Source organism: Scatophagus argus, chromosome 8 (genome assembly GCF_020382885.2).
Source record: "Scatophagus argus isolate fScaArg1 chromosome 8, fScaArg1.pri, whole genome shotgun sequence".
Classification (NCBI taxonomy): domain Eukaryota; kingdom Metazoa; phylum Chordata; class Actinopteri; family Scatophagidae; genus Scatophagus; species Scatophagus argus.
In genome coordinates this window covers 6,856,241-6,877,606 of record NC_058500.1, presented here as the reverse complement: position 1 = coordinate 6,877,606, position 21,366 = coordinate 6,856,241, and the positions used below count along the sequence as shown (strand labels likewise).

General features: G+C 42.2%; 3 protein-coding genes across 10 annotated transcripts in view; 1 reads left to right on the top strand and 2 right to left on the bottom strand.

Moving 5' to 3' along the window:
• Positions 1-6,767, bottom strand: part of LOC124063708 (protein kinase C and casein kinase substrate in neurons protein 1-like) — a 31,670-nt gene extending 24,903 nt beyond the window's left edge. Inside the window, exons 1-2 of the mRNA XM_046397633.1 lie at positions 6,614-6,767; positions 978-1,048 (exon numbers count right to left, since the gene is read on the bottom strand). The gene's annotated coding sequence lies outside the window, so the exon portion shown is untranslated. The remainder of the gene's footprint in view (positions 1-977; positions 1,049-6,613) is intronic.
• A 2,679-nt stretch (positions 6,768-9,446) lies between these two features.
• smim29 (small integral membrane protein 29) lies at positions 9,447-13,280 on the top strand. Of its 3 annotated transcripts, none has more exons than XM_046396934.1 (5): positions 9,447-9,588; positions 10,153-10,454; positions 10,572-10,597; positions 10,730-10,832; positions 11,794-13,280. In XM_046396934.1, exons 2-5 carry the CDS (start codon positions 10,347-10,349, stop codon positions 11,860-11,862), a joined length of 306 nt encoding a protein of 101 aa, XP_046252890.1. In that variant the 5' UTR covers positions 9,447-9,588; positions 10,153-10,346; the 3' UTR covers positions 11,863-13,280. The 3 variants fall into 3 exon arrangements, with proteins under 3 accessions (XP_046252890.1, XP_046252889.1, XP_046252891.1); XM_046396933.1 differs by having other exon boundaries at positions 9,517-9,668; XM_046396935.1 differs by lacking the exon at positions 9,447-9,588 and adding an exon at positions 9,693-9,821.
• Positions 13,281-13,513: 233 nt separating this feature from the next.
• On the bottom strand, positions 13,514-20,116 carry hmga1a (high mobility group AT-hook 1a). Of its 6 annotated transcripts, none has more exons than XM_046396938.1 (5): positions 19,962-20,116; positions 18,779-18,898; positions 17,623-17,703; positions 16,580-16,636; positions 13,514-15,708 (listed from the first exon to the last, which is right to left on the bottom strand). In XM_046396938.1, the coding sequence occupies exons 2-5, from the start codon at positions 18,875-18,877 to the stop codon at positions 15,649-15,651; spliced, it is 297 nt and encodes a 98-aa protein (XP_046252894.1). In that variant the 5' UTR covers positions 18,878-18,898; positions 19,962-20,116; the 3' UTR covers positions 13,514-15,648. The 6 variants fall into 6 exon arrangements, with proteins under 6 accessions (XP_046252894.1, XP_046252897.1, XP_046252892.1 ...); XM_046396941.1 differs by having other exon boundaries at positions 18,794-18,898; XM_046396936.1 differs by lacking the exon at positions 19,962-20,116 and adding an exon at positions 19,693-19,942.
• Between the last annotated feature and the right edge of the window lie 1,250 nt (positions 20,117-21,366).

The following is a 21,366-nucleotide window of genomic DNA, read 5'->3' as shown; positions in this document are numbered from 1 at the left end:
AAGTGATCTTTTGATCAATTAATAGGTGGTATCAATTGTGTTTATTAAACCATGCCATGTTTATAATAGATATTATTTTCTCCTTGGTTAAATGTTATAATATGAAAGTAGAAAGAAGCAAAAACTATGAAATCACCTGATCTGTTGAGCCATTTCTAAAAAATCAAAGATGCAACATGATATCAGTGATGTATTTGTGGAGGAAGGTGTAGTCCACAGAGCAGACAATAATGTCTCAGAAAAGACTACCAGGTATAATATTACTGCTGTTGATATTATTTTCTTTGCTGCTGTATTTCTTTGTGGGGTCTTGGGGGAACTGCTGCTAAACCTTAGAGCACATTTTGTTTACCCAGAGTATAAACACTCTGGTTCTGTTCTTCTGACCAAGCTTTCTCTCTCAGTCCAAACTGCACAGGATCCCTGGGGAAGCCTTAGTGAACAGGACCGTTATGATCTGATGAGCCTTCTTGCACGTACAAACAACAGTCTGTGATCACCAAACAGCTGCTTAACCTGTCTGCTGCAGGGAGGCTCTGTCATCAGGCCCACGAAGAGATCAAACGTGGGAATCAACAATAACCCCTGAGTTATCACTCTTCCCCGGGACACATCAACAGCTATTCTCACTGAGGTAATAAAAGTACATTCGGGGATAATAAAGACAGACAAAAAACAGTGAACTACTGAGAGAGTCGAAGTGTTATTGCTGCGCAAAAACACTACAGATCAGTGGATACGAGAGAGAGAAATGAAATGCAACCCTACAGGAGAACAATTCAATTAAAAAGTCTCAAAAAAGAAACAAAAATGACCCACTTAGTCCACTGACAGACTGGAATACCTTCATAAAATATTAACAGCATTGACAAAGAGCTATTAATTACCTCAAGTGGTGTGTTTAGCATTAAAAAGGTCCTTATGTCATTAAGCTCCTTTTGCATTAGAGCACCACACTGGATTAAACGCAAACTCACCTTCTCCACCAATGGGAGGTCAGGTTTCCATAAACCTCAGAGAGAGCTGTTGGTCCCCTGCAGGAGATCACCTGTGCAAAGAAAAATATGAGACATCGCAGGGTCAGCGCATTGAGAATCGAATAAAGGTAAGTTTAAGGTTGCTAAATTGCTCTTAACAGGAATATATAAATGGGACTCAGCCCAGTGTGTTCTGAAACACAGTGTCAAAACATCAATTATCTTTACACAGGCGAAAACAAGAAACATTAAGAGATTAGCTGAATTCATTTCGAACTGGCTCAGTCGAGGGGAGATTAGTAAACTGTGACACTGTGGGAAGCAGAAGATTTAACAACCTCAGCCCCCCGGGTTTCTTTACAGTTTTACACTGATACACAAGCGATTATAGATAATTAATGCTGACGGAATTACAAACCAGCCAACGTTAAGGTAAGTAGGGTAATTATGAACTGCATGGTCTAAATGGAGCGAAAGGACAACGACTTTGGTGGCAGCAGACAACATATTACGAGACAATCAACTAATAATGTGTGCATTCAGCATTCATTTTTAATAAGTGTAACCTTTCCACTGTTGCTAACACAAATCTCAACACTTACTGCTCACCCACACTACAAAACCTTAAGCAACAATGTACTATAGCTACTACCTGTATATCAGACAGGACTACTAATGTTCTCCAGTATCAACTACAGCGACTGAATATCACCAGAAGTACAGACAACAAACTTCAAAAGACTAAGCATCAATCACCTAATGTACACATACTCAGGTTTAAAGACGATAACTGGTCTGAGAATACAATTATCACCTCATACCTCTGAAGCACACGGACAAAAACAAGATCTGATGCGACTTATACACTTTCTGCATTCATTCAGTTTGTTTTCAGTCGTTTATGCAGTATGACTGAGCGTTTCTCCCTGCCTGCCTCACCTCTCGCCCTGCACCTCATGAGCAGCATAAGCACTTTACATAGTGGATGGATGGATTGAATTTTCAGTCAAAACCGCGATGAAGCAGCCCACCCATCAAATGAATCAACCTGAGAAGTGGGCGCCGTGGGACGCCTGACAGCGACGGCCCCCTCCGACACATTCTGGCACAAATTCCACTTCAAAATGCTGAGTCACGGTCACTTTGTGCCACTGCTGTTTTTCATCTGACTGCTCATAATTCTGAGGGAAACAGACATCAGCAGTCTCCCAGTGAACAAAACCCAGCATGGACTTTGAATCATTTCACAGACGGCTGCAGTTTGGAACAATCATTGATGATCTCGATTACAAAAAAAATTAATTGCTTGTTGAAAAAAAAGTGCCAAAAATTAAATTGAGTTCCAGCTTCTTAAATGTGCACATTGGCTTGTTGTCTTTATTGTGCTTAATAACAAATTAAATATCTGTGTGTTTTAAACTGTTGGTCAAAATAAATAACAAAAATAACACATTTGACAACATCAGCCTGGGCTCTGACATTTTATAGTCTGAATTAATTGGTGAAACAGCTGTTTGTTCCTCTAGTTTATGATCAAGAGTTTCAGTCCAAGTAAAACACAGATATGGCAATGAACTCCTTTACTATCCAGTCAAGATGACAACATTATATCCTCCTCTCTCCATCTGCCCGTTGTATGTCTGAACATACCCATGAGGAACACACCCTCTAGTGTTCAAACCAATGGCCTGAAACAGCCGCGTCACAGGTGCGCTCAGCTGTAACCAGGTTGTTTAATCATGTGTTTGCATGTTTAACCAAACTCTGGTACAGGACTCCATTTTGAATTGCACCGAAAAGATCATGACACGTCCTAAATCAGAGCTCTGTCTCAGGATGGGCCTACGTGGTGATGATTCAGGGAGGACAAACAATGCGGTGACCGAAAGGCACCGGCTAACGTGAACCTCTGCTGGGCTACTAAAAGAAATGTACTTGTATGAGAAGAAGGCTGGTGAAACAATGTCGACTGGTATTTATCTTATCAAAGATAGTCTTTATTAATGCTAAAAGCAGCTATCAGATATCACATTTAGTGGATTTATTATTCCATGAATATTTTATAAAATAAATCAGATCTTGCTTCAGTTTATCTTCAGTGGCATTTAGTGTAAAACCGGATTCAAATCCAACTCTACAACTCTCTTTCTGTGAGATTCTTTTTGTGGTGCGAAACGCTTTTTGATAATCTCCAGTGTCATCAGTCTTTCACCCAGGATAGAGTCTTCCTGTGTGTGTGTGTTCTCCTCTGCACTGAGAAAAATGAAACACTCCAGCTGCCCTTCAGACTCTCTGTTCTTACGCTGCCTTTTTTTTTTTATTTTATTTTATTTATCACACCTTGTCAGACGGCGTTATCTCCTCAGCAGCAGCCTTTAACCCTCTCATCCACAGGCGCATTACAGAGGAGACATATATCTATTATTAAAAAAAAAAAGGCCCAGCTGTTTGGCACATTGTCCTCTCTTCCTCACACATGATGTCTCAGGACCATCCCCAGACACTGTCAATGTAACACAACAATGACAAAGATCACCAACATCAGTCCACACCACGTTTCTCCACGTGAGACGTGACGAGAATCACATCTAGCTAATTTATTTTTTTGGAACTACTTAGATGGTTGTTTGCACCTTAAATTAGACTTGCACATATCAGCACTCTGCACCAGCTTCTCTATTAGTCCTCACACTATGCTGATGCACTGTAATGAAACAAGTATGTGTGGGAGGGAGCTCTCATCTGAACCAAAACTACTGCTATGTGTTAAGGAAAATTTGTTTTAACTGGCCTGCAATGTGATCAGCACAAAGCAACCGTTGTCAAAATCCCTGCACCCATTTCAGACAACTCACATCAAACAGAAACAAACAAACAACCAAATGCTTAAACTGTAGTGTTTTCCACAAATCCCACGCTGCTGTTAATCCTTTATGGGTTAATGTGGCCATGACCAAAAAGAAACCACATCTGAGAGAAGTCTGTTTAAAAGCTACCTAAAACCATTTGACAAAACTACCTGAAACCATTATTTTCACTTCCCGATTTAAGCTTGCAATATACAACCAGTGTGGTCCCTGTGGTAGATCACACTGTCACAACTGTTTTCTGTTCATGGTTTAAGACAACCACAGATCAGGCCAGTGGCTGCATGAGTGCAAATGCTAATTCCTGAGCAAGAAGACACTACCTAATCATAAACAAGTCAAGCACGGGAACGCAAAGCTGACGTTAGGGTAGACACACCGTGAGCACTGCAGGAAGTTAGAGGCTTTAGAAATAGAAACACACGGCCTCAAAGGGAGGAGGAGGAAGAGTAGCCTGCTTATTAATGGCCTCTCAAGGACACAGACAAGCACAGATTCAGATGCAGACAAATGGTAAAGTGATTAAGTTTCAGTAATGATGCCAAAAGGATTTTTTTCTCCCCTCTTGTGACTTCTTACGCCTCACATGTGGCAGATTCATCCATTTGCCCATTGCCCACCTGAAATTGTCTTGAACTGGCATTTTGAAACCAAATCGACAAATCGAATCAGTCGACAGGATTATAAATTTGCTGTGACATTAAATGCCGGTTCTCAGTACATGTTTCAGTCAGTACCAAAAAAAAAAAGGGTGCTGAGGACCAAAACCCAGTTGTATTAACAACTAGGACAAATTTAAGCCTAACCAGGCCACTACAGATCAGTGGCTCCCAGCCTGCTGATGAATCTGAAGGGTCACAAGATGGATTAGGGGGATATGAATGAAAAACAGCACTATGTTAATTTTTATAAGACTTATGACATGAATCATTTGTTTTCTTGACTTTTGACTCACATGAAATTGTGAATATTTTTATCTCGTCACAGAAATTCAATTAAAATTCAAATAAACACACAAAAGTCACTTTTTATACAATTTTTTTATGGTTTGCGGTCACCCCCACATGGCGCTTCGTTTCACAAGCCATAAAGCCAATTTAATCAGCACAACCTGGAAAGAATATGAACTTTGATCAAATAATCTGCCGCGAGGAGCTTCCAGTGATGCACTTTTAACTTGTCTCTACCATGAAGAGTAAGGAGTAAATAATAAATAATAATAATAAATTGCAAGCACTCTTTAACTTCTCCTTTCCGCAACACAATTGGATTAACCCCCCCCCCCCCTACACACACACACACCCACACACCCCCGGACAGTATCATCATCTCTTCCCTGCAGCCTCGTGTCAGGCTCTCTTGGGGGCACCTTGACTGCTGACAGACATGCACTCCAGCAGAACAGTGGATTCAGCACCGCGGACAGCTCCAAAACGAGCAGGGGCGGACGCCAGCCAGATGACCTGTCTGTCATCTGCTACGTCACTACTGTCATCTGCAGGGTGAGAAGCTGCTGGCTCTGACGGGGGGAAACAAACAAACACGTAACAGCCCTTTAAAACAGCCACGCATCCTCTGTCTGATAGTAGCTCCTGGGCACAGCTGGATGTTTCTGGCAGAGGACATAATCTGGTTTAAAAGAAGTGACGCTACCATTAACCAGCACCGGAAACACAACAATAAAAGCATAAAGACAGCATCTCCTGCCCGCCGTGGTGGCTATGGGATGCATTAGTCAGCTGTGAGCCTGGATGCATTTCAGCTCGAGGACAGATTTGATGAATGATTAAAAAGACCACATGCACCTAATCCCATGTAGAAAAGAGGATGCTCCTCCTCTGTGGTGCCGTTGGTTTGTCAAAGAGAGAGAGAGAGGGGGGAAAAAAACAATGACGCTAGCGATGGCTCCTCGCTGCGCTCTGACAACCAATTACATAACGTCAGAGCGGAGTGCTCTCGTTCACATGCGCGTCCATTTCACCGAGAAATCCTCAAGAAAAACAAAAAACAAAAAACAAAACAACATTCCTGACTCCTTCCGTGTGTATTTTCATCGATAAAACCCATCATTTATTTAAAGTGGTGACGATAAAGATATGTCTGATCGACGCACTTAACACTTCTAATCTTGTTTACTCATTTGGCGCACGGAAAGGGACGTAAAATGGCAATCCAGCCCCAGCCTTGACTACCACCACCATCACCATAGTGTTTTCTGGCAATTTCTGAGCTAATTCTGTCGAGAATGTTTAAGCAAGATATGCAGATTGCACCGCTGAGACAATTTGGACACTGAGGTCAAATTTGCTCATCTTTGAAATTTGAAGGGTAACAGAAACACCTGCATAGTAAAAAAAAATAATAATAATAATAACAAAAACGAAAGGAAAAAAAAACAAAAGCCCAACAACACCCATTTCAAAGTAAGTACAAGACCACACAGAACCTCTCAAAAACATAGTTTCGCTGAAGAGCAAAGGTTGAAATTGTAATCCAAAATGATGCAAGATGCTCCTATGCAAACAACGGTACACCATATAAAAATGACGCATACATAATTCACAATTGCTCAAGCTGTAGCGCTGCTAATGAATCTGTACTACTTGGTCGGTCTCGCGGCAGAGTGGGGATGAGACATGATCCACACGATGGGAAACGATGCAAGATTCCTTTATCCCTGCGTCGCCCTTTGCTAAAAAGGATGCTCAGCTTCTCTTCCCTGTGCAGCAATGTGGCATCAACACGGAGCAGACACACAGGCTGACTTACCAGAGATGCTGCCTGCTGCCGAGGTGCGCTACCACCTAACAGACTAAGCTGCAGTTTATTCAGTATTTCCCCTTGCAGTGACAGAAGGTGACCCTGCGTTCTCTGCAAGTCTCTGCATCCACTAGATCACGATGCACGCAGCAAGGGGGAGCTCCACAGCACAGACGCACGTCGGGGGTAGGGTGGGAGGGTGGGGTGGGGTGAGGGGTGGCCCAGCGATTTCCTTTCAATGGACAACAGAAATAGGCTGCAGGGGAACGACTGAGCTAAAGCAACTTAGAAACGGGACGCTTCTAATTCTAATCTCTACATTTGACCCAGGAACTTGGGCGGTCTATGCCAGATGAAGCACCTGCAGGTGGGAGTGGGCCATTTGCATCTTTTTAAGATTTCACGAGCTTGAAAGTTTTTGCGTGGATCGTATTAGACTCTGCGCACAACGTTTTTCCTGGCAGATAATAGACGATTTTCAAAGTATAATTGCAGTTCATGTTCATAATTTATAATGGGGAGAGCCCCAAAAGTGACATCTACGTGTCCAACCAATAAGGAGGGCGAATGGTGAGAGGAGGCGTCATCGCTTTTCTTCCTCAATCACGCCCACAGAGCGCCACTCACTGCAGGAGAGGGGGAAGACATGGAGTGTTTTTGTCCTTTGGCTGCCAAGCTGAATCCCCATCCATGCTTTCAAATAGGTCTGTCCGCCTGCTGGTGTATACAGTTGTGCACAGTTCTTACTGTTTGCACCACAATGCTCTCTCAGTGTCAGCATGACAGGAAACTGTTTCACTACACTCTGGGGCCAGAAGCATTGAACAACCACACCAGAGGCTCACCTGAGGTGAGCAACAGTAAGATCATGCTGGACACGTGACGCTGAGGTCAAAGAGGAGTTTGAAATGTACGTTTGGAAGTCAGCTCTGTGTGTTAGCTTGCTAAAATATATGATGGATTGTGTTATAGGCTGGATCATCAATGTGAGAATTTCACCAACATTAAAACATTCACAAAAGGGCCCAGTGACTGCATCGCAACCGTCTTTCAGTGGACTAAATAAGACTGTACAGTAGAACAAATAAACGAAAGCACAAATGCATACTACCGAGCAACAAAATCAAACTTACATAAATAATTTTAATTAATTGAAGAGACTAAATGTCAGTTAAATCTCCTATACAGTCGGAGCCATAATCTGAATTACATGTGTTTCCCTTTAGCAGCTTGTGCAACTTTCAACAGTCTGGGAAATACAAAAGTAATTCATGTCAGATTTAAGACTTTGACATGGCTGGTCAATGATGACTGGGTTTTCCCCACATGTCCTCCTCTAAAGCAGAACCTGCTGGACCCACTGACTACAGGTAGAAGGACTCCTTCCTTCCAGTTAAGCAGCAAAAGAGGACAAGAAAGCAATTTTGCTAATGCACTGCAGTTAGAAAGTTGGGAGCTGCTGTCAAACAAAAGTCCAAAAGATTGAATAGTGACTGGCATGACCAAGAAGTAGGACCTGGGGAAGTTTCATCCTGTAGTCTGACAATTGTACTAATTATCTAGTTCCCTACAAAAAGAAATGAAATGAGAACATTGATATTAGATATCAGCAAGCAATCCGTTGGGTCAATCAGGAGGAAAAAACAAATATTGTCTCAGTGCAGCACAGCGTCCTGCCAAAGCCACTCATTATCTAACACAAACAGGGTGAAGGGAGATGCTTTTTGTTCTGTGGGGATGAGGTTACTGGAAGAGCAAACACTGTAAGGCAGATCAGCCGAATCCTGGTTTTTGTATGGGCAATAATTTTTTATCTTGATGATATAATGAAACTACCATCAATGCAGACTGTTTATTTGATCACTCCAGTCGTGCACTAAAGCACCAGTGTTCATTATCAGAGCTGATCAGAGCATAAATCCTTTTTCGCACAGTCACACATGTGCATGACCTCTTTCTCTTTTTACAACCAACCTTTTGACCCCTAGCCTACATACAAAAATATTAAGTGATCACATGCAGATGATTTAATCCAGAATCTATATTAAACTCTTGGCACTATCATTACCTTCCAGAAGTGAAGGCTGAAAAAATTAAATCTGTGGAGGCTTTTCTCTCTTCCCTTCCTCCCATCCTGCTTTGATAAAACAATGCAACCTCCATGCCTCCTCTTCTCCGCTGTGATTAAACTGTGCACTGTTGAGAGAAATGTAATCTCACTGATTATAGTGATTATATTGACAGATTGTTTGTGCTAATCAATGTTAACAAAAACCAAAGCAATCTGAGGAAGGAGCCTTGAAGGCTGCAGCGGTTTTGGGATCGACTGTGTCTGGTTTACGGTTTATTTTGGTCTACTGATTGGTATCAGCGGACAATAAATAATGTAAGAACTTTATATTATGGCATACCAACTAAACACACAATACTGTTGTAACTGAATATCCAACATTTACATGTTTTTGAGAAAATACAAATTTTACCCATAACAATGCCCAGTTTTTAGCTCTTATGTGTAGTGACATCTAGTGGCAACAGACTGACGGTGCAAAAACAATGACTGAACCTGCAGCAAACACAGTGAAGATACAACGAGACAAATTTTACTATAGGATCTAATTCTGTTTGATAAAAGTTATTTTATACGAGACGTGTTGTGCATACAGGCCTTAGAAGAATAAGGTTTCATCGTTATTTTCTTTCGTGTGTGGAGCAAGCTTTGCGATATAGCTGCTTCCGGGTAAATTGTGATATAGTTCAAAAAGCTTTGGACAGCAAATGCATCACATGAGTGGAACTAAATATTCCCAATATGTATGTCGATAAAAATGATAATATACGGATAGTACAAGTGTACAAGTACACGTCGAGGCAGAGTGTATTTTGGGATATAGCATTTGTGTGTAATACCACTTTTATTCTGACGGACTCGGGCAGGAAGTGGTACTGTTGTGGCTGAAGACGAGCTCCCTGCGAAATCTAAGGTAACGTAACTCTCAAAGAAGACTCTGCGCGTTGGACACTGAGTGGAAATTTCCTCCAATATTTCGTAAACGAAAAACAGGTATTCTCTCTGTCGATAGAGCTCGCCTTGATGCAGAGGATTTGTTTCAGCATGTATGTGCGATAAAAACTAGTTGTCAGTAACAGTGTCACCTACCCGGCGCAGCTAACGGTGATGTTAGCTGTGTTTACTAGCTTGCTTAGCGCTCCTGAGGTTTGTAGCCGTTAAGTCTATGTGGAGTTAGTATACCTGACTGCAGTTCTTATAGTTTAATTTAGGTTAGTTAGGAAGATCCCTCTGCGGTAGTCAAAAGAGCAGATAAGAGCAAATGTCAACAAGCCGACTGGCCCCAGCAGCAAGAAAAAGTGGCTTGTTATGATACTTGCTAACCGAACACATTAACTTTTTATATCGCACTGAATTGTTACATTAGCTAAACTGGCACGGAGCGAAGCAGCTTGGTTTGGTAACTTATTTGCAACAATATGACCTTAAATCTTCCTTGATTGTAAATGGAAATTCTTTTATTTCCACGGTCCCTCAGATTTCTCGCTGATTAGGGAGGGGGGCGATACCATGTGGGAGTCACATGAACGACGAGGATGAGGCATAAACAACAAGCGGGCAGCGTAAGAAAAGAGTCGCTGCACGGTCTCTGCCACAGGGACGGGGTTTGCTGCCTGTAAGGGCCCCGCAACAAGCAGCCCCCCCCGTGTCCTCGCTTCCTGAACATATGCAATGAACAGCACAACTCAGCCTCCTGCCATCGTCGATGGGGATGTGGCAGTCGGCTATGTGTTGGTACCTTTTCTTCTCATCACCACCATTGGAATAGCTGCAGCTGTGGTAAGTCGTTTGACATGAGATGACCAACACAAAGCAAAATAAAAAGGCACAGTAGTCGGAATTAAGAGACCTTCTTGTACACAATTTATGTAATAATCGTCGTTTAATTTGTTTCAGGTCATGTATATACGCAGGAGAAGGAGGTAAGACCTTTAATCTGTATACCTTCATTTTATGGTGCAGTGCTTTGTGATAAACTGGATTGCTTCACTTCTTTCTGTTGATTAATTAAATGATTAATGAGTATTCATGATTGATTTCATTTTGTCTCTCAGAATTGATAGACTCCGTCATCAGCTGTTGCCAGTTTACACATATGATCCTTCAGAGGAACTTAATGAAGCAGAGCAAGAAATGTGGAGAGAAGAAGACACGAGGGTATGATGCACCAATTGGCTTTCAAACTTTTGAAGTTTTGAATTTTCTGGGACACTTTTTACCTGCAAGTAGGACAAGTTACTCTGCTACTGTGAAGAAGATAGGCCTTCTTTTTAATTGTAGACAGTTTGATTAAGCATGGCAGATGCTTTCATACAACTGACCACAATTGAAACTAAAGACATATCTACTGCAACCTTGTTTTCTCACAACGCATTTTTTTGTCACTTTTGCGGTTGTCCTTTTTTTGCATCATTCACAGCAGTTCCTCAATTGGTTAGTGACTTCCTCCTACACATGGAAAAAAAAACTACAAAGTGTATACTAGACAGTTGTAATAGTTGTAGTAGTATAGTGGAAATGTTGCTGTACTTCATTTTATTCGACCTGTAATCCCTCAAAAAGCAGTCAGTGGCTAATTTCAGTTCCAAACATGTCTTACCTGCCTTGGAACCTTCTCCGATGCTACTGGGAAGGAAGCTGCCGGTCCTACTGGTACAAGGAATAGTCTAGAATTAGAAGAGATAGAAATAGATGGTTATGGATAGAATACAAATATTTAAATGAAAGTTACAGGCCTTTTGGATTCCTGTCAAAATTCATGCATTGAGCCATGAGAAACACCAGGTGGCACTATTGACCAGGGACAAAGTTGCTCATCACTGTTGTTTTACTTAACAGTTGTGAAGATGTGACATGTGGAGAACAAAGCCATAAGTCAAGTTCTGTATTGGTTTAAGAGGCTGTTGTCCTTAAAGGCTCACTTCACCCAAATCACTTGAATTTGTTTTTGTCCACTTACTTTTACTGGATTACTACTGACCCTGACTAATCCAGTGCTGAGAAAGTGTCACACACTTGCTGTTTTACATATGCTATTGAGAACGAAATCCTATCCTATTTAAGTTATGTCTTTTAAAAATGAGTATTCTAAACTAAACTTTGCATTTTATGTCCTCAGATTGTACAAGGTTGGGCCAGAAGTTATTCACAGCGACGCCCTCTTCTGACCAAAGACGTCAGTGCATGATGTTGGCAAACCATGGCACAGAACATTTCCAGTGTGGAGACAAACATCAGTCATTTCTGAAGTCATGCACAAGACTTTCTTTGTGTTGTTTGTCTTCGCTACCCTCTGCCGTTATCTCTGAGTACATCAGCCACAGTCAGCATCTTTGTTCTTTCCTGTTTTATGTACAGACAGAGTAACATCTGTGCTCATCTGTGTGGGTCTGATGCCAGTCCTGTGTGCCTATCTGACGCAGTACCTTAAACTTATTTATTTGAAATTATTTATTCAGACATTTGACTGTGGTTTTCAGAGACATGACTCAAAGTTCAGAAAGGTGGGATGCATTTTAAAAATACAGCTTCTGCCTGGTTTACTTGGTTGTTTACATTCACAGTGTTGTTGTGGGTGGCATGTGGCAAGCAGTTTTGTTCCTGTGGGTTGCAGTAGGCAAATCTAGCAATTAGAATTTAGGGGCTGTGTTTACAGTGTGGTAAGAGATGACTGTTCTGCACTAGTTAGAAAATCATCAATCCCTGTAAGAGAATTTGTGATCATTGCCTTGATAGGTTGTTGTGCACACCTTGTTTGCAGTGCTTTAATAACAAACATTGCTTCTTTTATGAACTGCATTAAACTCCCAACAGTCACATTTGCTGACGTGACATACTGCAGCATCACTCACAAAAAGAGTTTCAAATTCAAAGTTTAATATAGATAAAAACGGAATTAGCTTCTTATTCCAGTTTTATTCCAGTTTCTTTTTGAGTCACACCCTCTTTGGTTTTAATTAGCTGCCACAAGATCCGGATATTTTTGCAGTTGGCCAAATCCTGTGACTCTTATCAATGGCATGAGAAACCAGATATGGAAGTAAATAACACCATCCTCCTTTCATCCCCAAATGAGTCGTGACTAGTGCCCTAAATATGTCCTGTCTACAAGGCATGGCACCAGTACAGATTTACCTCGAGCTGAAGAGTCTGTTCAGATGAATGCCATAGGTCTGACTGTATCAAGCACTCAGGAAACCTCTTTTTTTTTTTCCTTGATGGGTTACAGCCTTTCCAGTCCTTTATTTGCCTTGCATCTATGAATGTAAACTAAATACGAGAGAACTGTTGAACTGTTCTTACAGCTGAACATGTATGGTAGTGATTGTGAATATAAATGTGTTGGACAGATAATAACTAAACTAAACTTCATGGTTTCAGGTATGACATCTCATCTCAGAATGAGCTTTCACATGGATGTTTTCTATAGAACGTGTTCCTTGGTGCTCCCCGGTCCTCTTTGCATCTCACTCCTCATAGTCATATGACATTTGCACTGGTCAAACGCCTGGTGAATTTAATGGAACGCTCTGATTTCAAGTTGCACTTGAAAAGTCAAAGAACTACTGCTGTAAATGTGAATTTGGTTATAAAGTTTCACTTTCAGTCTGTTGTGCCAGTTTGTTTTTGGCTTTGCGGGAGAATTGATGGGCTGGTTTAAACCTTGAACATGTAAATGATGTAATCTCAGTTTGTCTTTTGTGTTGTAATCGTTAGTCGCAGTTTATTTAAGGAGCCCACATGCTGTTAAGAATATTACAAACGTTAACCTCCATGTGTGCTCGAGCCTTTGGCTGAAAATGTGATGGATAAAAGCTTTGCAAAGAGTGACAGAAATCTGACAAAGAAAAATTCTCTTTATTGACCATTTCTGATACAAATTGTTGTAGGGCACCATAGAAATATAGACATTGTACATTTATATACGGTGTACATTAAAAAGAATGATCCCATCCTGTTGAGTTTACAGTATGTAAATGAATAGATGCAAGATGTTGCTATGTAAAATGACTGATACTGTCAAGAGTAGTTGGAGGATGCTGAAAAGAGACATGAAATGACCATTGTAGGAGTATGTCGAGAGTGGCTGTGTGTCGTAGTGCCAGACACACTGAGGCCAACAGAACGGTTAAGTGGAAAGAGCGCCCAGTCTATCACAAACACACAAACATTTGTCCATGAAAATCTGAACCAATATTTCAGTGCACCAGAAGATTTTTTTTTTAAACGGATAAAAACACACCTGCTAATCTACCACAGTCAGCGAACACAGTTGTCAAGCTGACAGGTCTCCCTGACTTGCTTCACACATTTAATACAACCTGTCTGCAAGCTCCGGTTATGAACGAGCGAAGACGTGCCGCGTACGCACACACAAAAATCACAAACTTGATATCTTAAGATACCTCAATTACAGTCAGGTTAAAAAAAACAAAACAAACAAAAAAAAAAAACATACACAAACTTTGTAATAACGACATCTTGCCAACTCATGCTAGAGGTTACATTTAAAAACAACAGAAAACCAGTTAAATGCAATTATATGGTAAAGTAAGCCGTTGAGTGAGGTATGAACTTCCAGGCCTTGTATCACCTGCTTGCAGTTTTCCGGGTTTCGTAACTGAGGTTGTAGCAGCTTAGGTGTGTGGAAAAACCCAGTTAAGTGGACTGTGACCGCGGGTTCCCTGACACTTAGAAAATACACAAAACATCTTATTTCTTTTTCCTGTAGCAGACAGCATACAACACACATCTTCAAAAAGACTAAGAAAGTATATTACTGTACTAAGTGATGACAGAAGGACCAAGCTAGATGAAGCCGTGAGAGCTAGATGGAATGAGAATAAGAAAAGAGAAAAACGTACAGCCCTGTTGGATAGTAGTGCCACCAACTATCCTCTATTACAATCAAACTCCTTGTTTGACCGATTGCAATTTGCCTTTGCGAGTGATTGAGTGAGCGCTTGGAAACTGAGGACCGTGTGAAGACAAAGACGCCAATGTAACAGCATTTGAAAAAAGCTCCCTGAAGAAACGACACTGATGCTCTCTCTCAGCCTAGAACTCTGCCAACCGTATCCTTAAAAACACACATTATACCAAAGAGATTTGAGTTTTATTATAACATGAAAAGCAGCACACTCATTTTTTTTTCTTAATAAACGGCATGTAACCCGAAGGAACAAAAACAGTAAGTCTGATCAGACTATTCTGATTACTAAACGATACACTTAATATTTCCCCCTCTACACGCTGAGGACCGCAAAGGAAGTCTGAGTGGAAGTAAATCTAAACTGTCCTACAGGAAGTGGAGAAAGGTAAAGAGGACTCTGCTCTGCCGGTGCGAAAAGGGCAGGTGAAAGCAGTTAAGAAATGAAGGAGGGGAAAAAAAACAAAAACAAAACCAAAAAAATCCCAAACTTCTACCATCCGTTACCTATTCTTGTCCTAAATGCTGAAGTTCAACTCCATCTATGATGCAAAGGATAGGTTAACCACTTCACACAATCACTCAAGGGAGGAAAAAAAAAAAAAAAGTATAGGCAAAATTCACCTTTGTCCAGTACAAAAAAAAACGGAGAAACTATATGCCCTACCATCTCAGATGCGGGTATAACAAATAAGTAACCTTTAAGCAGAGAAAATGTCCTATAAACCATCTTTAGGGGAAACCATGGAAACGTCCAGGCTCCTTGGAGCACACTTTTGTCCAGTATAAAAGACTTGTGATAACATGACATGTAGAGAAAAGGGCTGTTACCTTGTATGTTATTCTTAGATCTATGCTTTGAGCAAGGTCCATCGTTCTATCCAGTGCTGTTGCATGATATTTGTACTGTGTTTAACCCCTCTTTTTGGCAAAGGGGGGCTTTGTCGTGAACAGTGGTCATGTGGTGGCACTGGTGTTGGAGATAAAGCCCAGTTCTGGTTAACAGTAAGTCAGTATGTTGAGTGAGGTAGCATGCGTTGCGGATTACTGGTCCTCTTCTTCTTCCTCCTCAGATGATTCCTGGGATGCCTTTTCTTCCTTCTCCTGTGACAGGAAGGAAGAAAGAAAGTACGGTCAGTATACTACGCCAGCAAGGAAAATGCCTCTCAAGCACCATCAACATACAGCAACAATAGCTGCCTGTGATTCATGCCTTAACGTGACTGTTTTTACTTTTCATAGCCACGAGTACCAACATGAAAAAAAAAATACATAAATGTTATTATAAATCTCTTTGATAAACCACTGCAGCATGAAGAACACCCAGGGGAAGGGTGAGCCATCTGTAGTGGAGTGATTCATAAGCGCAGTGAGTCACAATGAGGCATCCTGCTTTTGCTCTCTTGCCTTTCCTCCTTAGACTCACTCAGCCCAAGATGTTCATTCATAAAAATGAGAGGGGATAGTTAGGAGGGTAACTTTGGGTCATTCCTTTCTGTGACTAATTCAATCCAGGCTTGTTTCAGAGTACGCCCTAACCACTCATGCACATGACAGAATGTTACTACAAAACCACAATTTCTTCCGAGATTAAACATGCTTTTCTGACTGGCTGTACACAGCTTGCCGGCTCATTCTTGCTGTCACAAAAAAGTTGGGCTGTCAGTCAACAACGTTAGGAGCACTTAAAGGAGAAGACCATCATGCAGGTTCAGATTTGCCCTTGCATGGGGCTTTTTTTGGGAGACTAGAGACCTTATGCAACAGCAAAGTTTCTCTAAATGAACGCACAAGAACTGAAATAGCTGTGATGAGTAAAAAATGACTCGTCTGAGAGGAAGGAGGCAGACGAGGGAATTAGGAAAATGCAATTTCGCCTGACAGACAGTCACACCAATCATAATTCAATTGGAGAGAGGAATGGTTTAAACAAATCGGAGCACTGATGCTGCACTGTTTGACCGGGGACTCTTACCTCCTTCTTAGGTCTTCCCCTGCGTTTCCCCCCTTCAGATGGGGCTGCTGTTGCCTTCTGTGAAATAGCAAAGAAAAAAAAGTGCAAGGTTAAAAAGAGCCATGGGTGGGGCACAGCAATACAGTTTGTTGCAATCCTCAAGCTCGGTGACCTGCTGATACGCTCAGTTAAAGCCAAAACTTTTCAAAACACACTTGCAGAGAGCTCTGCTTCTAGCTGCCTGCAGATGGCAGTAGTACCTCTGTAATGAGACAGACGGAAAGGGGGCATTGGGTTCATTGGCTATTATCTGGAAGGCCGACAGGAACTGCACACAGGGCACTCCAGTTCGCTGGCCACCTGGTCTGAGGCTCAGAGACAGCTGGTGGAACTGAGCAGAGACACAAACCCTCCGCAGCTTGGCCCTCGCCGCTAAACCTATATCATACGTGTAATGTGCGCTTCTCTCTGCCTCTCTGGCTCTCCCTTTCCCGTACATAGCAGCGAAGACAGAGCGCACGGGGGAGCTGGAGGGCTGGGGCGAGGGAGAAAATCAGTTGTTGCTATGGAGACGACAGGCAGAGAAGAACTAGGGCTTGTGTGCTGGGTGGGGGCGGAGGGGTGCTTAGTGTCAGCTTGGAAACAGTCTTGCGGCCTCTGCACCTGCACCACACTGTGCATGACAAGCTGCAGGAAGCAGGAGGACAGAAAATACAGAGTGAGCATCACTCAAAAAAAAAATAAAAAAAATAAGGCAGTAAACCAAGGTCTCCATAATGGGAAACCCTAGCCAGGCTATTTCTGACACCAGGAGGGGAAGCAGCTAACCAATATATCACAAGTAACAGCAGGACGTAATTCTGAGAGGATGGGGTTAGCTACCGTTGAAATGTTCATCAGCCAGAAGGAACCGAGGGTTACGAAAAGGGAAGCGCTCGCAAGAGATGACGAGACAACGAATGCGTCGGCATGGACGTCGGCCCTGCTCAGGATGCACATTAGCTGTTGCTGAAATCATGACTCACCGCCATGTAAAAACACGACTGCAGACAGCATTGACTTACTTTGCCCTTGCCAGTTGTCTTGTTTTTGCTGCCCTTCGGCCGTCCTCTGGGCCTCTTTGGAGTAGGGGAGCCACTTGGTTCCTGACAGGCAAAAGAGTGAACGTTAAGACAGCATACAGCAAAAAATATCCGTGTAATATTTTAGTATTTACAACATAAACATTTGAGTTTCTTTAAGGCACAGAACATTATTAGGAGCATCAGATAACATGGACATTGATACACTTCCACATGCAGGCTCATTATTCAAGGTCGGTGTGACAGACATGCGCGTTAAAGGCTTGACAGGTGGTCAGAGCCACAGGTTGCCACGGTCTGACATGGAAACAACCTGTTGTGTCAAACTGTTCATCAAGACAAAATGTAAACATTGGCTGACAAACAGTACCATGATTAAACACATGGCATTTAGAAGGCCAGAAATGAAACAAAAACCAAGACGCAGAGAAGGGGAATACCTGAAGTAGCACTCTGGGGATTACCATCAACTCCCAAATGCAAGGTGAATTCAGCACACGCCATCTTGTTCATGTGATAACTTGTGGTTGTAAGCCATGTCATGGCAGACTTGTCTCCCATTACATTTCTAGAGTGTTTACAACCGCAGCTCATAGCAACCGAGCAATTCAATACTAAAACACTCTGCGCTGACTGGCAGCTTTATGGGCCATTCTGTGCTTCCACTCTGCGATGTCATCCATTACATGACGAGCAGAGGTGGGCTGTGAGGAGGAGGGGGTTAAAACCAGTTTAAAGGTGTAGGGTTACAGGTTGCTTACAAACCGGTGAGACACACAGGAAGTTTGTTGCAGGGTTACTACATTTACACTGATAAAGGGGTGAGCAAATGGTCACAAGGGCTCGCTGCTGCCATATCATGATTGTTTGAGGGTTCAGGTAGAATAGCAGGGGGCTTATGACATGGATATGCATGAGCACCTCACCTGCAACAATATCTACCAGAGCATCAGCTGGAACAGGTGGGCTAAAGGCTTGTTTTGTTTCTGGTTTTACACTTTCCATCACCACCCCCCTCACACCCCCCACCCAACCACAATTTACATATTATTGTTATGTTTAGGTTAGTGGTGCTTTCATGACATGCAAATCTGACAGGACACTTTTCACAGAAAATGTAAGCAAAGGCACGACTTACGTCAGAGGTTTTTACCTGGGGCTGCTTGCGGGGTCTTCCACGCCCCCTTTTCTCTGTTGCCTCCTTCTCCTTCGGTGAGACTGTCCCCTTGTCGCTCATGTTTGCTTAGCTTTTTCAGACCTAGGACGTAAATCACACCGGTCAGGCTTAGTGCAAGACAAGGCGTCCAGTTCACACACACACACACACGGAGAAACATACAAGGAGCAGTTAAACTCAGTGACCGCAACAACAAACCACAAACGACCGGGCCGACCGCGCACCGGTAACGCGTTTGACTCAATTAATCCGCATTTATTTCCAGGTCTATTTCGGTCTCATCTGCGCTCCATTACACAGCCGACGCTGCCTCACAAACAAGGGATTGACATGAAACCGGCTCGCATGATATAGCTGGGACCCCGTATGCGTTCGCAGGCCGCACAAATCCGCTAAAAAACACCATCCGTTACTGAACCCGTCCGTGTTTAGAGGCCCGTTTGCTGTAGTTGTTGTGGCCAGTAATCGGGCCTTGCATGAAACTATCCCACGGCATGTCTGCACGCCGGGGCCGCTGAGAGATCCCCATCGACTCACACACACACACACACATATACACACACACATGCACACAATGGCTGGTGTGTGCTCGGTGGGATTTGCAGGCTAAATGTAGCCTGCACTGACACTCGCGTTATTCTTTTAAAAAAAAAAGGGGAGGGGGGGCACAAAAAATGCAAGCGAGTGAACTGGTTGGGTTCGTTAGCAGCGTCGGCAGTGGCGGCGAAAGCCCGGGCCAAAGCAACAAAAGACGGGCTTCACCTTTAAAGCATGCAGCCTTCTCCTCGCCGGAGCTCCAGCTCTGTAAAATGCATTACAAATCGGCCCTGGCTTAGTGAGCATGCAAAGTTTCGTGCGCGTTTTCCTGCACTCACCTCCGTCGCTCGGTTATAGCCCTGTGCTGTAAATTTAAGACGAAATGTTTCCTTTAAGCCTGGCTGGTTGTACCCGGTTAAAAGCCTTGCGCCGATCTATAGGCTACAGCTTTTATTCGTCAGACAACACACAGCCCGCCCCTTTCCAAATCCCAGCTCATGCAGCGTTTTTAAAAAAACAGTTATGAGTTGTAAAAGGAAGATGACAGATTGAAAAAAAATAAAATAAAGAAATTAGAAAAAAAGAAATAAACTTTTAGATTATTTACCAGCAGGTCGAGAAGTTTGCTCCTACGACGTCCTATAAATAGCACGTGTGTCTTGTCTCTTGCAGATAAGTGGAAAAAGGCGCCAGCCAGAAGCAGTTTTGAGGCAATTTAAAGAGCCGCCCTCATGGGAGCTGAAACACTGGAGGGCGGAGATATGATAAATGGGCCACCAACACTACTAGAGGAGCTGAACCCCCCCACACACACTCCTCCTCCTCCTCCTCCTCCTCCTCCTTCTTCTCCTCCTCCTGAATCCTTATATCCCCCAGGTTTGCTCACCAAACACCAGAGAGCATGTGTTAAAGTTGCAGAATAAACTTTCGGCAACATGAGAAACTTATAATTAAAATAAAGTGTATTTCATCTTGTGTGCATTTGCTCAACAGGACACACCACATTCTCCACAGTGATGGTGAGCGAACTATGACCTCCCCCAATGTAAACACAAGCTGGGTTGAAGCTCAGAAAGGCATCCCATGTTATTTTCCTCCTTTAACTTTACCTTTTAGGAGGTGGAAGAAGTATTCACATGCTTTACTTGAGTAAAAGCAGTAATACCACAGTGTAAAAGTGCACCATCGCAAAATAAATCACACTTTAAAAATGTTGATAAAAGTAAGTAAGTCAGCAAAATAATTTAGCTTATCAGAAAAAAAATAGTGTAGGCTTATGCAGACAAATGCCCAAGTCAATGTTGTGATTGTTTAGATTGTTTGTTTAGATTTTATTTGTTGTTTAGATTTTAAGTGGAGTTCATTTTAATCCGCCATCTTATTTTGTAAAGTGATCATATCTTTCCTGTCTACAGTCTTAACTGACAGCTAAATATTGGTATCATGGAGTTAAAAAGTACAGTATTTCCCTCTGAAAGAAAGTGAATTACAAAGTTTATGAAAAATTGTGAAAAAGAAATTGCAAACAAAGACATCCTTGGCTTCCATAAGTATCTCTAAGCTGTACTTCCATGAAGTATTTAGGTAGCTTAGGAGCACTTAATGTACTGTAGAAATGCAGGTAAACACCAGTGTGCAAAGTAAAACAAGTACAAGCGTGGCTTTAAAAAAATTGCTGCCATTTCATATTTATGCAGAAGCACTTTTGCAAACAAACAAACAAAAAAAAATTTATTTGGCAAAACGGTGTGACTACACGCACATCATTTTCATAAACTGTTCTTAAAGACTGTAAAGTAGGTAAAGACTTTTTACTTTTACATGCTGCTCCATCTGCCTGGAACTTCGTGTCGTTCATTAAATTTGGTCTCTTTTTGTTTTCTCTCTTTTTGGAACTTTTCTGTAATTTGGAACAGTTCTGTAACTCCTTAAAATGAAGCAAAGTATACAGATAAGCCATTGTCAACTGTTGCATTCTGGTATGCCCATGAGTTGTAACCAAGTTCAAAACC

Bases quoted from the DNA above. Each gene is read 5' to 3' on its own strand.
- smim29 (XM_046396934.1), top strand. From the start codon at position 10,347: ATGAACAGCACAACTCAGCCTCCTGCCATCGTCGATGGGGATGTGGCA. The intron at 10,455-10,571 runs GTAAGTCGTTTG...AATTTGTTTCAG, and splicing joins TTGGAATAGCTGCAGCTGTG to GTCATGTATATACGCAGGAG. The intron at 10,833-11,793 runs GTATGATGCACC...TTATGTCCTCAG, and splicing joins GGAGAGAAGAAGACACGAGG to ATTGTACAAGGTTGGGCCAG.
- hmga1a (XM_046396938.1), bottom strand. From the start codon at position 18,877: ATGAGCGACAAGGGGACAGTCTCACCGAAGGAGAAGGAGGCAACAGAG. The intron at 17,704-18,778 runs GTAAGTCGTGCC...TTTGCCTGTCAG, and splicing joins CCCAGGTAAAAACCTCTGAC to GAACCAAGTGGCTCCCCTAC. The intron at 15,709-16,579 runs GTAAGAGTCCCC...TTCCTGTCACAG, and splicing joins GGGGAAGACCTAAGAAGGAG to GAGAAGGAAGAAAAGGCATC.